Below are 14,240 nucleotides of genomic sequence, written 5' to 3'. Positions count from 1 at the left end.
CCAGCAGGGACGATTTTTTCACTCTTGGACGTCAATATGGATATCATATTATTGTTTCCGCACTGTCAAACTCAATGATTGCAGGCATGTTAATAATTTTTTATAGATCCGGATACCCTCCAAGCATGGTAAGATCACAACTTCGTCTGCAGTCAAAGACCAGCTCATATACTTCTAGTCACACATTTTGTAGGCAACATTGTGCAAACTCACAAAAGTACACGTAATGAACACTCATATATCTACCAGGCCTGAATGTTTTTCTTTGATATTGGAAGATTTCTTTGGTTCTAGTTTTGAAAGGGATTTTGAGTTTCAAAAGGAGTATAGAAATTTTAAAATTCTGAATAAAAAAAACAGAGCACAGAAATGTTAGTGGGCCTGGGTTCAGCCCATGCGGCCCATGGGCGCGAGGCCGCTAGAGTAGAATCTCTGCCCCTCTTCTGGCTGCCTCCATCCATCGCAACGCAAGCCGTGGAGATCCATCCTTCTCCGTTGCAGTCGGCCACCTCCCCACCGCGTCCCCAGAGCCTCCTCCCTCCCTCCCTCCCTCTTTTCTCTCTCCGCTCTCTCCCCCTGCCCCTCGGTGCAAACCGCGAAAATAGCAGCCGCCCGTTCGCTCGCACTCCCCGGCCGTGCCGCGATGAGCGACGGCGCCGATTCCGACCGCGACCTCCCGCCTGCCTCCCACCACGCCAACGCCGACCCGCGCCACCCCGACGACCCGTGGGCCGCCAAGGACGACGACGACGAGGAGGACGACCCGCCCGTGCCCGACGAGTTCCAGGACGCGCCGCTGTCGCCCGAAACCACCAGCGACGGCGACGGCGCCGGCTCCCCGGATCGGGCGGGCCACCCCAATGCCGGGGAGGCCGCGCCGCCTTACGCCGGGGGCATGAGGGTCGAGACCAACGGCGAGGACGCCATGAGCCACGACGGCGACGGCGAGGACGACGACGACGACGACGAAGAGGATGACGACGACGACGAGGAGGACGAGGAGGACGACGACGACTCCACCCCCGATGCGTCGCCCAAGGCGGAGGGCGACGTCCCGGCCGGGATGGCGCAGTGCGCCGGCCCGCCCGCGGAGTCGGACCCCTTCCTCGACGGCCACGACTCCGGGACGGAGGATGAGCAGGCGGCCTTCATGGCCGAGCTCGACCGCTTCCACAGGGACCGCAGCCTCGAGTTCAAGCCGCCAAAGTTCTACGGCAAGGGCCTCAACTGCCTAAAGTGCGCATCTTTCCCAGCTTTCCCGAGTCATATCTCTACTCGTCTGAACAAACTTAATAATGAAGCTCCTTGCCCTCTTCTGTTCCAGGTTGTGGAGACAGGTCGCACACCTGGGAGGCCATGAGCAGGTATGAAGGCTGCCCCTTTTCACTGCTTTCAGGCACACCACAGACGGGACATGCTCCTGATATCATACAGTGATTTATATAGTAGCCTGAAAGCTGTGAATTTCCTACACATGTTCCACCAATGAATATACCAACTAGCAAATAGCTCACCAATGATGTTGAACAATAATCCACTGCTCATCTTCTATCGCAAATACAGTATATATTGTATCTTTTGGTTAAACATTGATGGTTACTCCAGTTATGTCTTTTGATTATTCAGGTAACGATTTGTAAACTATGGCGGCAAGTTGGAGAAACCTTCAGACCACCAAAGTAAGCTCTCTTTCCACAATACATGTAGAACGAGTTTGCAGGGGAAGATGTAATTCTGCCTCACCTGATTGTTGCTATTGGATTCTTTTGCAGGACCTGCACCACAGTCTCTTGGTCGTTCCGAATTTTCTACGAGAAGGTGATACATCTCCTGCAGGATTTTTTTATTTATATATTTTTTACTTTTCGGAAGGTTTCACAAGCACACACCCACACCATGGTAGATGTAAAGCAGTTTTTATATGAACAATATTGTAGGCATATCGAGCTTTGCTGTAAATTACTAAATTTACTTTCCATAACGAAAAACTATGTTATTAAACTTACTAGCATTTGGTTCTTACAATTTTTTAATATGGAGCTGAAATGAAGCCACTGCGATTATTAGTGTTCTAACAGTGAACCAAACAAATATAACTAGAGCACTTGCTTCTTTTTCATTTGACAGAAACTGTTCTAGTACTTGATTTCCATATTTGATAGGTGCTATTTATTTAAGACATCACTACTTTAGATCCTTAATTTTTCTACCTGATCAGATTTCGGATGGAATAAATAAAAGAGAAACATGTTTTAAGCTTATATATTTTCATTTATTGTTTATATGTTTGATTTCTTCGTTGTTGACTGTTGTTTCTTATCACCGTAGGCGCTCCTTGAGTATGAAAAACACAAAGTTCGAACTGGCCAGCTTAAAATATCAGTACCTGCTATACCACAGCCTGGTGGTACGAACCGCGAGGTAATTATTTTGGCTGTAGAGTTATAATTTTATCCGAATTTTCATAGTTCACTCTCTAGTTTGTTTCACATATGCTCAATTTCATAGGACAAAGTATCTCTCTCTAAAAATATCAAGGATTTAAAACTCATACTTCAATGTAATTGAAAATCAAGGATATAAAGGATTATTATATTAAAATACTAGCACACATGATTAGCAATTGAATTCTTGTCCTGTTTTTTTTTTTCCATATGGCACACCATTATTGCTAGGTTACACTATTCCTAGGAATGATGGAACATATCAAGGTCAGTTCATACAAAATACAAAAGTAATTAATGAAGTTCTGAGGGCTTGCATGGTGTCGCCTAACGGTAACCACCATACAGAGGCAACTAATATCAGTTTCAACATAAAAGGTATCAAAATCGCACATGCACAGAGCAACTGTAAAGGACACAACCACACTCGCAAAGGGAGCAGCACATAGGCCCAGCAAAACAATTAACCAACGAATGGATGCCAAACTCAACTCTTCAGTAATTCCTCCGGAGCCCTGCCCAGTATTTGAAAAAGGAGCAAGCATAACAGATAAACTCAGCAGGAGTTCTAGTCAGCTTGTTATCAAACCAAGCTCTGTTTCTCACCTCCCCGCAGAACAACTTCACCACTATCTTAGTTTATCTGTTATGCTTGCAGATGTAATTCTTGCAAGTTGCATCTGCCTGGTATATACGAAGATACTCACTAAAAACAGTGTAAAACAATTTGGACAATGTGTTGCTCCAAGACTGAGACTAACACAACTCGAAACAAACTTTGCAGCTACACATCCAAAGAACAAATGGTGTATGTTCTTGTTCTCAGGGTGAGAACAAATTGAAGATCTCATCCCCTTCCCAGACCTTCTTTTGTCCCTAGTGGGGAACGGCATTATGCTAAACTAGCTAAGTGCCCACACATTGCTGTGTATCCCTGTCTCTTTCCTCTCTCAAGTTTTCCCTTCAGCTATGTCTCTTGTACAGTGTGTTGTGCCTTTAGGAATGAATACTAACCAGACATACCTAAGTGGTATAAATGACAAGAGTTGTCTTTTGTTCTCTTCTTCCCTAACATTTCCTCCGTTCCTATATATAAGCGTATTATTTTTGTCACAAATACCTAGTCAAGAGTTAGGAGGGGTAATTAGGATAAGTTTGGACGAAATTAGCTTTCTATCGACTGTTGGTTAGCACCTGAATTGGTGTGAGGCATTTTCCTTTAATCTGGATAGTGATTTGATCTATCCCGCAGGTCACTTGAGATCTCCTGTTCCTGTCTACTCCTAGCGATCTTGTTACGATTAAGGATGTCGTAGTCAATTTTCTTTGTAATCTGGATAGCTATCCAATCGATTCTAGCGTTCACGCTATCGTGTGTGCTCCAAAGGTTATTCTACCTACCATGGCTAGATCGTTTCCACAGGAGGCTCTAGCTTTGTACCTGGAGTTGATCCAGGTGCAGGTGCGGAGGTGCCTTGCGGCTGATCGAAAAGGGAGGAAACAGAGCCAGCTTTGTATGCGAGATGTCTTCTGCCTTCTTTTCCACACCGGACAGAATACGCGGGATCCAATTGGGAATAAGGTTGTTGCTGTTCTTGTACGCCCAATCCCGATGTACCCCGATCGATCTCCTGGTTCACTCTTTTAGAGGGCCAGACAGTTTTTTCGAACAAGCGGACGCAAGGTACTATCACCATCACCACCGATTCAGAATTAATAATAAAGATAAGCCACAACAAAGTCTTGTTTTTCAAAGAACTTTTGCTTTTCATAAATGTTTAAAAGATCTATCAGGCCTAGAGCTGGATAAGTGTGTGTACATAGATTTCCCAGTCAAGATAAACACAAATACATGTTAAGATGGGAACTATTTTCTATGGGGGCCTTGAAGATATCTGACATTGCCGAAAGTGTCTGCTGTCACCTGCTAACATGAGTAAGCATGATGAGTTGTTTCCTGTTTTGCAGATAGGTGTGAATCCATCATCTTCTGCAAGAATTAGAAGGTATGCTGCAGCACGTGCTATGCAGGGTTGGCATGCACACCGTCTCCTTGCCAACGACATGTATGGAGATCACATCTTAAAGGTAAAAATATCTTGCCTTTTTGTTTGCATGCACCTTTAATTTTCCTACTATTTGGCCTTTTTCATGCAAATACATTCATATTTTTACAGGACAAAGATTCAATCGCCTTTTCAAGTCGTGATAATAGGAATCTAAAAGGCTTCGGTATGCTCCACATTTTTTTTTCTGCATAAGCATGTGATGCTTGATTCTCATAAATCTTCTTGGCATATTTAGGGGTACTCAAGAGGAAGAAAGCATCTAGTCCAGAGCGTGCTTTCAAGGTGCCTCGCACAAAAGCAAACAAGTCACAGTTAAGACCTTCTGCCATCTCAGTTGGCTATGTTTAGTTCCGTGGTTAACATGATAGGCAGAGACCTTGGCTGCTGAAATATGTCAGTCTGCAATTTAACAAGAAAAATCCAAAAAAAAAGAGACTATATAGCAGGATTGAACTTGCAATCGGTGTATTTGGATGTTATTCTATGATGTCTGTTCTTATATGTGATGTACTGATCAATTTTCAGGGAGGATTCTATGGTCATTGATGTTGGAGAACCTGCTGATTGGGTGAAGATTAATGTTCGTCAAACCGTAAGTTCCACCATGATTATTTTGTTTAATCACATGGTTTGCAAATATTACAGACAATGTCTTTTTAGTCTGAAATATTAAATATCCTCTTAAGAGTTGTTTCTCCTTTGAAATTCCATTTCGATTTGAGCTGAAACTGCTTCATTGGCTACTGGTTTGGTGCAGAAAGAATGCTTTGAAATATATGCGCTAGTTCCTGGGCTTCTACGAGAAGAGGTGAGATTGCATGCTCAGAGGCCACACTTCATTGATTAATTGGACCATTGCAGCATAAACCAAAGGAGCTTGTCACCTGAAGTGAGGCTACAGATAATAAAGTACTAATTCTTGTTCCAAATGACGCAGGTGCATGTTCAGTCAGATCCTGCTGGACGTCTTGTTATAACTGGGGACCCTGACCAGCCTGATAACCCTTGGGGCATCACTGCATTCAAAAAGGTTAGTGTTCGAATAATTAAAGGACAAACTATTGGGTACTCCCTCAACTTAACATGAGCTGATTGTTTCGTCTTAGGTGATCAACTTGCCACTAAGGATTGATCCTCATCAAACATCTGCAGTTGTCACGCTTCACGGCCAGCTATTTGTGCGTGCGCCATTTGGGCATCCCGACATGTAGATATGCCTTCTGTTCACTCCAGTTACCTTCAACTGCAATACCTGTGTTACCACTGTGCCAGTGGTTTTCATGGATATTTATAGGTGTGTGTTTGGCTATATCAGATAGTTCTTGCTTCAACACTGAAACTCCATCCTGATATGGCGTTCTGTGCAGGTTTTAGAAGATTTTTGTTGTTGCAGAAGTAGGATTTCGTTTGAGCAGATGCACCATGCCAAGCTTAGCAGAACTTCTCTGCAATCTGTTCTCTTGTGGGTATTCATAGTACACATAAATTAGCTGGTTCATGCTTGGATTTTATTTTTTAGTGGCATATAGTTCTTTTCCTTTTCTGAGAATTGAGAGAGAAACAAGACAAAGCTGGAAATAGGTTAATTTTTAAGGATTAGCTTCTTTACTTTCTGTATTTATTTCCTCTTATCTCTATAAAAGCATTCCTGGGCAATGGGCAATGTAGTTTTGAAGCCAAAAATTATTTGTATACAGTGATTTTATTTGTCATTTTACTCGACTATGTGCTAAAAGCACTGTTCATTAAGCAAACAAGCGTCAATTGGAGCTTGGGCTACAGGGAGTCTGTTCAAAAACTTTATTTTTCACTTTATAAATTCTGGAAAAAATGTACATGTACATATAAATATTTTGCACATTTAATGTTTCATAGAGTTATCTTTTCATATGTGATCTACACAAAAAAGACAAATGTGAAGACCAAAACAGAGCCTCCTTTTGCGCCACATTTGTATGTCTTTTGTGTATTCCAAAATATATTGTACGTATTAGTTAATACAATTTTACTGGTACGTAGAAATCATCTGTATGTTGAAAAATTCATATTTCTTTTTTGGAGCATGTAAACAACATTTTCGATTATTTCTTTGAAGGCGCGCTCCCTGGAGCTCTGGCTCCGTATGTGTGAAGCTTTTATGATTATGCAGTACTTTCAACTCTAAGATTACATTGGAGGCGAAGCCCATTTCACGTGTTACGTTAGTTTTAAGAGGTCGAGGAAACTAGTTGTAAGTTGTAGGTGAGTATCTAGAGAGCTGCTCGATTTAACCTAATAGTTCGTCTTCTTTCCAAAAGGGCGAAACTACCAACTCTAGCTAAAACAAGTCCCTCCTGTCTTTCTTGTCGCATCATCTCCTTATCACCTCTCTAAGCTAATGCCTCCTATCAATTATGTGCTTGTGTCACTTAATCAAAAACTATGTGCTTGTGTCTTATGGCCACCGACTTCCAAAAATGCAGTGGTGAAGCCTAGTTGAAAATAGCGGGGACCACCCCCACCCTAGCCATGGGCGGGCACAAAGCTATTCATGGGTATTCAGCTGAATACCCATTAATTTTGGCTAGACAAAATCGTGTAGTATTCATCCGCCTAATCTAGCAAATCTAGCTACTCTTCTGGCCGAACAGCAGCACTATTAGCCCCCATAATCTCCATGTGAGGCTCCAATAGTCTAGCTCCAACGACAGAGCAAGGACGAGGCGGCTCTCGATTCAGTTCATGACCGGAAGCAAGCTACACTCAGCCACAAAAGCCAGCCGAGCCAAATTTGTTTTAGTTCGAACAATTATCAATCTTTGTGTCATGTACTTCGTTGTTAAACAAAAATTGTGAACCTTCACGTTTTCTCATTGGATTTTTTGCTGACTTTGAATACCCATTATCAACAACCTGTGCCCGCCCATGACCCTAGCTCAACCAAAATCTTCATAATATTATTAGTGCATATTAATAAAGTGACACTATTTCATACTTCTTTGGATTGCCACCCTTACATGGTCAAGATAACCTTGGACCTGCAAAGCGCCCTGCCTCCTTATGGCCCTCTCCACATGATATCAACACTAGGCATGATGAGTTGTCGAAAATAATCTTTCCAACTAATCTTCACCAATATCGCATCATTCAAAAAGTTAAGACCAAGATACTAGTGCAGTAAAGGGGTCCAAGCAACTCACGATGACATCGAGACAGCCAACTAGTGAACCAATAGTGGGATATATATCACCTAATCAGACAAAACCACCATATGAATATGGCTAGGGTTTGTAGAGGAAGCCACATTCTATTTTCTTGTAATACTGATGCTACTCAGATCGAAGTGACCTCAACCCTACCAAAAGCAACACCCCCCTCCATGTCTTTTCTTGCATCGTATAATCGCCTCCTCCTGGTTTTGACTCCACCTTTGTTTGTGCCTCATCTTCCACAATCAACTTTCACATGAACAACGCCTTATATCGCCCCCTCTCGCGTCTTCCCTTGCCCCAACCTTGCGACCTCTAACTCAGTGCCTCATGACCCTCCCTGCGTGATCTCTATTCTACCATGCAACATTGTCGAAAACAATATTTCCAACTAACCATCATCAAAAGTTCATTATTTGAATTCGGCAAAAAAAAATCACATTATTTGGAAAGTTATAAGACAAAAAAAACCCGGTCCAGAACATCCAAGACCGTTGGACATGTGAACCAACGGCTGGATATGGGTCATATGGACCACCCAGGTGCCCCACAAAAACCACTGTACGGACACAAAACGAACTACTGAGGTCCTGTCGAAAAAGAAAAAAATTACCAAGGTCCCCCGATCCAGGGGTACAGATGCGAATATTCCTGCGATCCTAGGAGGCATTTCGAAAACGAGACCGGACGCACACGCACGCGATGCGCAACATTGGCTTGCGCGAGGGGTCCCGTCTCCGGTATAAAATTTAGCTCCGCCATCGCACCCGGATCTCTCCACTCAGCCGGCCAGCCACCACCAACACCAAAAACGCATCGACGCGGCGCAGATACAAACGAGGCAGCCGCCCTTCGCCGGCGAGGCGATGGATTCCGACTACGGCGTGCCGCGCGAGCTCTCGGAGGTGCAGAAGAAGCGGACCCTCTACCAGCCCGACCTGCCTCCCTGCCTCCAGGTACGCCCCATTACCGCCACCTCCTCCTCCACCCCCGCGCGTGCCAGATCTGCGCCGCGGGGCACCAGATCCCGCATTGTTTCCCGGCCGGATCGGCCCCGTCGGCGCCTGGGCCTCCGGTTCGCCTGCTTCCGATTTGTTTGTTTAGGTGTAGGTGGTATGACTCTGACGCGGCCATCGCTCTCGGGGTGGCGAAACTGGATCTAAGTTGCGGTTGCTCGCGGAGTGATAATTGCGACCCCTAGAGTAGGTAGCTAGCTCGGCCTGCCCGACTTGCGGCGGCGGGGCACGAGGATTCTGGAGATTCAGTTTCCTGTTCTGACGCTCTGATGTGTGATAGTGGAAGGCTGGCACTGGGAGCAAAGTGATAGATTCTTCTCTACCAATTTATTCCCGCGGGTCCACGATCTGTTTCCGTCCAGTTTGACTAGGCAATCGCTTTCAGGTTTACTTTTCCTCCTCTTTGGGAGTATGTTTGACTTGGTGCCTGGATCAGAGAAATTCGTGCTAGTTTTGTGGAATGATATTCTGGATAGCTCTGCTCATGCTGTGATTTTTACCCCATGTAAACCAGGGCACTACTGTGAGGGTGGAGTATGGTGATGTGGCGATTGCTGCTGACCCTGCCGGTGCTCATGTGATCAGCCACGCGTTCCCGCACACGTACGGGCAGCCACTGGCCCATTTCCTCAGGAAGGCGGCTAATGTCGCTGATGCTAAGGTCATATCAGAGCACCCTGCCGTCAGGTATTGCTGACAAGTAACAAGTGATGTAGAGCATTATTATTCTTCCTAGAGTTCGGATATAGGAGAAACATAAGCAGAAATTTTCTTCGAGCTCTCCTTGCTCTCACTGTGTACACACAGAAATATCTGATTGTTTTGTTTTTGATGAAGGGTTGGCATTGTATTCTGTGGAAGGCAGTCCCCAGGAGGCCACAATGTCATATGGGGACTCCATGATGCTATCAAAGCTCACAACCCGAATAGCAAACTTATTGGTTTCCTCGGTGAGTAAATTCCAAACTGATTCTTTCCAGGTTCCAGGAACATTCTTTTTGTAGTGACCAAATGTTCTATTTCGAATTATTATGTTTGTACTTTAGTATGCTTTCTTTGTTTGCACAAACTTGTATGGTCAACTAACATAGCATCAATGCATCATTCTAAAGGTTAGTCATGAACGCCGTGTTAATTAGCAATAACAGTATCTTTTAGGAAAGCCAGTAGCAGCATGATGTGATACAAAGTTTTCCTCAGATAATTTGCTTTAAGTGTGTTATTCAAAATATATAAAACACTTATTGTACAACATATACAAAACAAAACTTTAGTCGGGCCCTTAATTTCACTAGTAGGCTGTGGCCTTGTCCTTGCATACTGCCTTTAGCCCTTGACAGAGTTGATATCCGGACTTATATATTTGATACGTTGGAATATTTTATATACCCCTTATATATACATTCTATGTCTTTATGTTGATACAGGAGGATCCGATGGTCTTCTTGCACAGAAAACTTTGGAGATCACAGATGAAGTTCTTTCTTCCTACAAAAACCAAGGTGGTTATGATATGCTTGGTAGGACCAAGGATCAAATCAGAACAACAGAGCAAGTCAATGGTGCAATGGCTAGTTGCCAGGCTTTGAAGTTGGATGCTCTGATAATAATTGGAGGTTTGCTATATGTGACATTAACCTATGAAGATTTAAATACAATGTACGTTTGTTTCAATCCTAAATCTATGTTTGTTTCTTTGAAGGTGTCACGTCAAATACAGATGCTGCTCAACTTGCTGAGACTTTTGCCGAGGCAAAGTGTGCAACAAAGGTATTACTGAAATCCTTTCAACTGAACCTTCAACTTAATTCTGGATCCCTTGCGTCAGTGCAAGTATATACCTTGCGGTACCTGTAAGTGACTTCGGGACATTTTTTTATTGAACAGGTTGTAGGTGTTCCTGTAACTTTGAATGGGGATCTCAAGAACCAATTTGTTGAGACAACTGTTGGTTTTGATACCATATGCAAGGTAGGAACAACTGAATTCAATTGCGTAGTGCATTATCTGGTATATTGTGGTTGCATCTGTGAATCACTTCTTGTGCTAAGCTTGCAAATTTCAACATCTTGTCATGCTATTTTTGTAGTATTATTTAATTATTTATTTCGTGATTTCTAATGATTCCCTGAACTTATATACTGTTCTAACAGGTCAACTCACAACTTATAAGCAATATGTGCACCGATGCTCTATCTGCTGAGAAGGTAATATATCACATAGTAGCATTCTATTTTGGCATAATTGTTGTGTTGACTTTTTACCTATGCCTGCTTTCTTTATTTGTTTGGTTAACACCCAGAAAAAGAAATATCTATAAATCATTTGTATTGAATATTTTCTTGTGTTCATATGAAAAGGAAACAAAGGAAGTTCTGAATCTATACTATTGAGTCTTGAGTCAGTAAAAAAGGAAGTAAACAAAAATAGAATAGGATATGCTCCAAGGCTATTCACTGTGTACTTCTTCACTTCAATCTTATGTGAGGTCCACATGTAGGGTGTACACAAGTTTGGCCTAGACATCCAAGATGAAAACGTAGTTCCAGGTGCATAGTGTCCAACATATTTGCTCAATAGTATATAGTAGTTGATCACTGCTGAAATTCTATGTCATTGGATTCTCCCTATGCTTCCTGTAATCTTTAGTTTCCTGTATGAAGCATTCTCATTTTTTCTCAGTATTTCTATTTCCCTACAAGAGCACCTTTTCTGTTTACTAATTCAAATTACAGAACTAAACTTCTTCCACCTTTTTGCTGTATGCTTTTTGGCAGTATTACTATTTCATCCGTATGATGGGACGGAAGGCTTCCCATGTGGCATTGGAGTGTGCTCTTCAATCGCATCCAAATATGGTTTGTATATTTTCTTTTTTCAACCTGTTCCTGCTTGTTAACCCTATTTGCAAAATTGGCTTACATATTTTGAACCCATATAATATGCTCAGGTTATCCTTGGTGAGGAGGTTGCTGCATCAAAACTCACAATTTTTGATATCACAAAGCAAATATGTGATGCAGTTCAGGCGAGAGCTGAAAAAGGTTGGGCTGCCTTTTTTGGTCCATGTGTTGTGAGGTGTTCATGTTACTTGATTATTTCAATTTATCAATGCTTTGTATTATAATTTTCAGACAAGAACCATGGTGTCATACTTATTCCTGAGGGCCTTGTGGAGAGTATTCCTGAATTATATGCTCTCCTTCAGGTAAGTTTGTCTCGTGAGCTTGTAAACGTGCCCCCCTAAATAATGCAAAAGCAGAGTACTTGCTTGTTAAGTAAAAAAGTGCTGATTTGCAACGTCACTGATGATAGCTATTGACTGTAGGAAATTAATGGCCTTCACGGTAAAGGTGTTTCCATTGAGAATATCTCTTCTCAGCTTTCTCCTTGGGCATCAGCGCTATTTGAGTTTTTGCCCCAGTTTATTAGGCAGCAGGTATGTATTATCTCAGTTAATTAGCATAGTTCCACAATAAACAACAGTTCTCTGTTGCTTCAACATATTTTTTTTCTGATGCAGCTGCTTCTCCGCCCTGAATCTGATGATTCAGCTCAACTTTCTCAGGTACAGTAGCACATGAAATCATCTTTTGGTAGTTTGTGGATAATGCTGATATGTTTTCTATTGTCTTTTGTTTTTGCTGATTTTAACATGTTATCTGTGCAGATTGAAACTGAAAAGCTTCTAGCCCAATTGGTTGAAACCGAAATGAACAAACGTTTGGTAAGCATTTTTTGTGGATTTATTTGTAGCTGCAGTTTAGCTGCAAGGCTAGTTTTGATGCGACAGGCAATGGTTCTATGAGTTTGTAATTTTCTCTTCTACTTTTGCAGAAGGAAGGCACCTACAAAGGAAAGAAGTTCAATGCAATCTGTCACTTTTTTGGCTACCAAGCTAGGGGTGCAATGCCTTCGAAGTTTGACTGCGATTATGCCTATGTAAGTTTCAGCTCGCGGCCTTGCTCATTTTAACATAGCAAATTGCTTTGCTGTCTATTTATCCTTGTGCTGTTGATTTCAGGTTCTGGGTCACGTGTCTTACCACATCTTGGCAGCTGGTTTGAACGGTTACATGGCTACTGTGACAAATCTTAAGAGTCCCCTGAACAAGTGGCGATGTGGTGCTGCTCCTATTTCGGTTAGATTTCTCATTGCACCACTACAGAACATTTTGGTTCATGTGATCAGTTCATTTTTTTACTAGTGTTGTAGTAGGGTGTATAGGGACACATAACTCACATTTGTTTTCTTGCTATTAGTCCATGATGACCGTGAAGCGATGGTCACGTGGCCCTTCAACCACACAAATCGGGAAGCCAGCTGTGCATATGGCTAGTGTTGACTTGAGAGGAAAAGCATATGAGTAAGCATGGATTTTGTTGATTATATACTTTTTTGAAGAGAAATGCCGTCATTTATTCGAACAGTAACTCTGTTAACCAAAGAGCCGCGTAATTTCTGCTCTTGCCATTGTTTGTAATAAGCTAGTCTACTGTAGTAAAGAACGGGCTTTTGTTTTCCAGGCTGTTGAGGCAGAATTCATCCAGCTGCTTGTTGGAAGACATCTACAGAAACCCTGGACCACTCCAATTCGAAGGACCGGGTTCTGATTCCAAGCCTATTTCACTGTGCGTTGAGGATCAAGACTACATGGGTAGGATCAAGAAATTGCAGGAGTACTTGGAGAAGGTAGTTTACATGAATCAATAAGAACGGTACACCTCATTTGAAAACAAGCTTCTGCCTTCTAATGTCTTAACTCTTGATGAGATGCAGGTGAAGAGCATAGTGAAGCCTGGGTGCTCACAGGATGTTCTCAAGGCGGCGCTGAGTGCCATGTCTTCTGTGACAGATACTCTGGCTATCATGACTTCTTCTTCCACTGGCCAGGCCCCACTCTGAGAGTCGAGTTACTCTGATCTACATGTTTCCCTATCCTCTTTTGTTCCATCTGACGGTTGGGATTAGAGAACAGTGATCTTGTGATCCCGTGGTTCGTTCTTTTCCTAGTTTGCAGAGAGTTTTTGTCATTCCTGGCTCTGATAGTGTACCGAGGGTTTGTTGTTGGCGAGGTTGAACTGGAATAATCGATCAAACTGCCGGTTGTGATCTATTAATAAACTAAATTTTGATACACATTCTTCGGTTGCTGCTGATTAATAGTGTTCTTTTGGAAGCTCGGGTAGAACACGTTCACATAGTGGACACTACATGTTGTTAATGGATTCCACAGGAGTCAAGCGCTAGCAAAGAAGAATCGGAACCAACCTCCTGTATCCTGGAGGGGGGGGATTTGGCTCCCGGAGCGCGTCGCCGTGTCCCGGCGGAATCTCAGGAGGAGGGGCATGCCAAATTTGTCCGCTCTGAGGGCGTGAAGAAGCGCGCCCTACGGAAGTGGACGATCTGTCCTCCTCCTGTGTGGCTGCTGTCGCTCCCCTACTCCCTCTGACAATGATTTGAGCGCCGAAGAGGAGCAAGCGCCCCCGACCAAGGTCTTCGAGGATGTCGACTTCATCGACA

The 14,240-nt window shown here is 43.1% G+C and overlaps 2 protein-coding genes across 2 annotated transcripts; both read left to right on the top strand.

Annotated features, from left to right (window-relative positions):
- The first annotated feature begins 512 nt into the window (after window positions 1–512).
- LOC127306430 (AT-rich interactive domain-containing protein 5) lies at window positions 513–6,316 on the top strand. Its single transcript, XM_051337065.2, has 13 exons — window positions 513–1,236; window positions 1,325–1,364; window positions 1,627–1,679; window positions 1,773–1,818; window positions 2,329–2,421; window positions 4,413–4,532; window positions 4,622–4,676; window positions 4,749–4,824; window positions 5,039–5,105; window positions 5,271–5,321; window positions 5,451–5,543; window positions 5,620–5,807; window positions 5,881–6,316. The coding sequence occupies exons 1-12, from the start codon at window positions 644–646 to the stop codon at window positions 5,722–5,724; spliced, it is 1,392 nt and encodes a 463-aa protein (XP_051193025.1). The 5' UTR covers window positions 513–643; the 3' UTR covers window positions 5,725–5,807; window positions 5,881–6,316.
- Window positions 6,317–8,469: 2,153 nt separating this feature from the next.
- On the top strand, window positions 8,470–13,854 carry LOC127306429 (pyrophosphate--fructose 6-phosphate 1-phosphotransferase subunit alpha). The gene is made up of 18 exons (XM_051337064.2): window positions 8,470–8,657; window positions 9,232–9,404; window positions 9,555–9,667; window positions 10,145–10,333; window positions 10,420–10,487; window positions 10,605–10,688; window positions 10,871–10,924; window positions 11,495–11,575; window positions 11,668–11,761; window positions 11,852–11,925; window positions 12,046–12,156; window positions 12,241–12,285; window positions 12,388–12,444; window positions 12,555–12,659; window positions 12,742–12,858; window positions 12,980–13,083; window positions 13,244–13,409; window positions 13,497–13,854. The coding sequence occupies exons 1-18, from the start codon at window positions 8,568–8,570 to the stop codon at window positions 13,620–13,622; spliced, it is 1,851 nt and encodes a 616-aa protein (XP_051193024.1). The 5' UTR covers window positions 8,470–8,567; the 3' UTR covers window positions 13,623–13,854.
- The last annotated feature ends 386 nt before the right edge of the window (window positions 13,855–14,240 follow it).

Source organism: Lolium perenne, chromosome 6 (genome assembly GCF_019359855.2).
Source record: "Lolium perenne isolate Kyuss_39 chromosome 6, Kyuss_2.0, whole genome shotgun sequence".
Lineage (NCBI taxonomy): Eukaryota > Viridiplantae > Streptophyta > Magnoliopsida > Poales > Poaceae > Lolium > Lolium perenne.
This window is presented reverse-complemented; position numbering and strand designations above follow the sequence as displayed.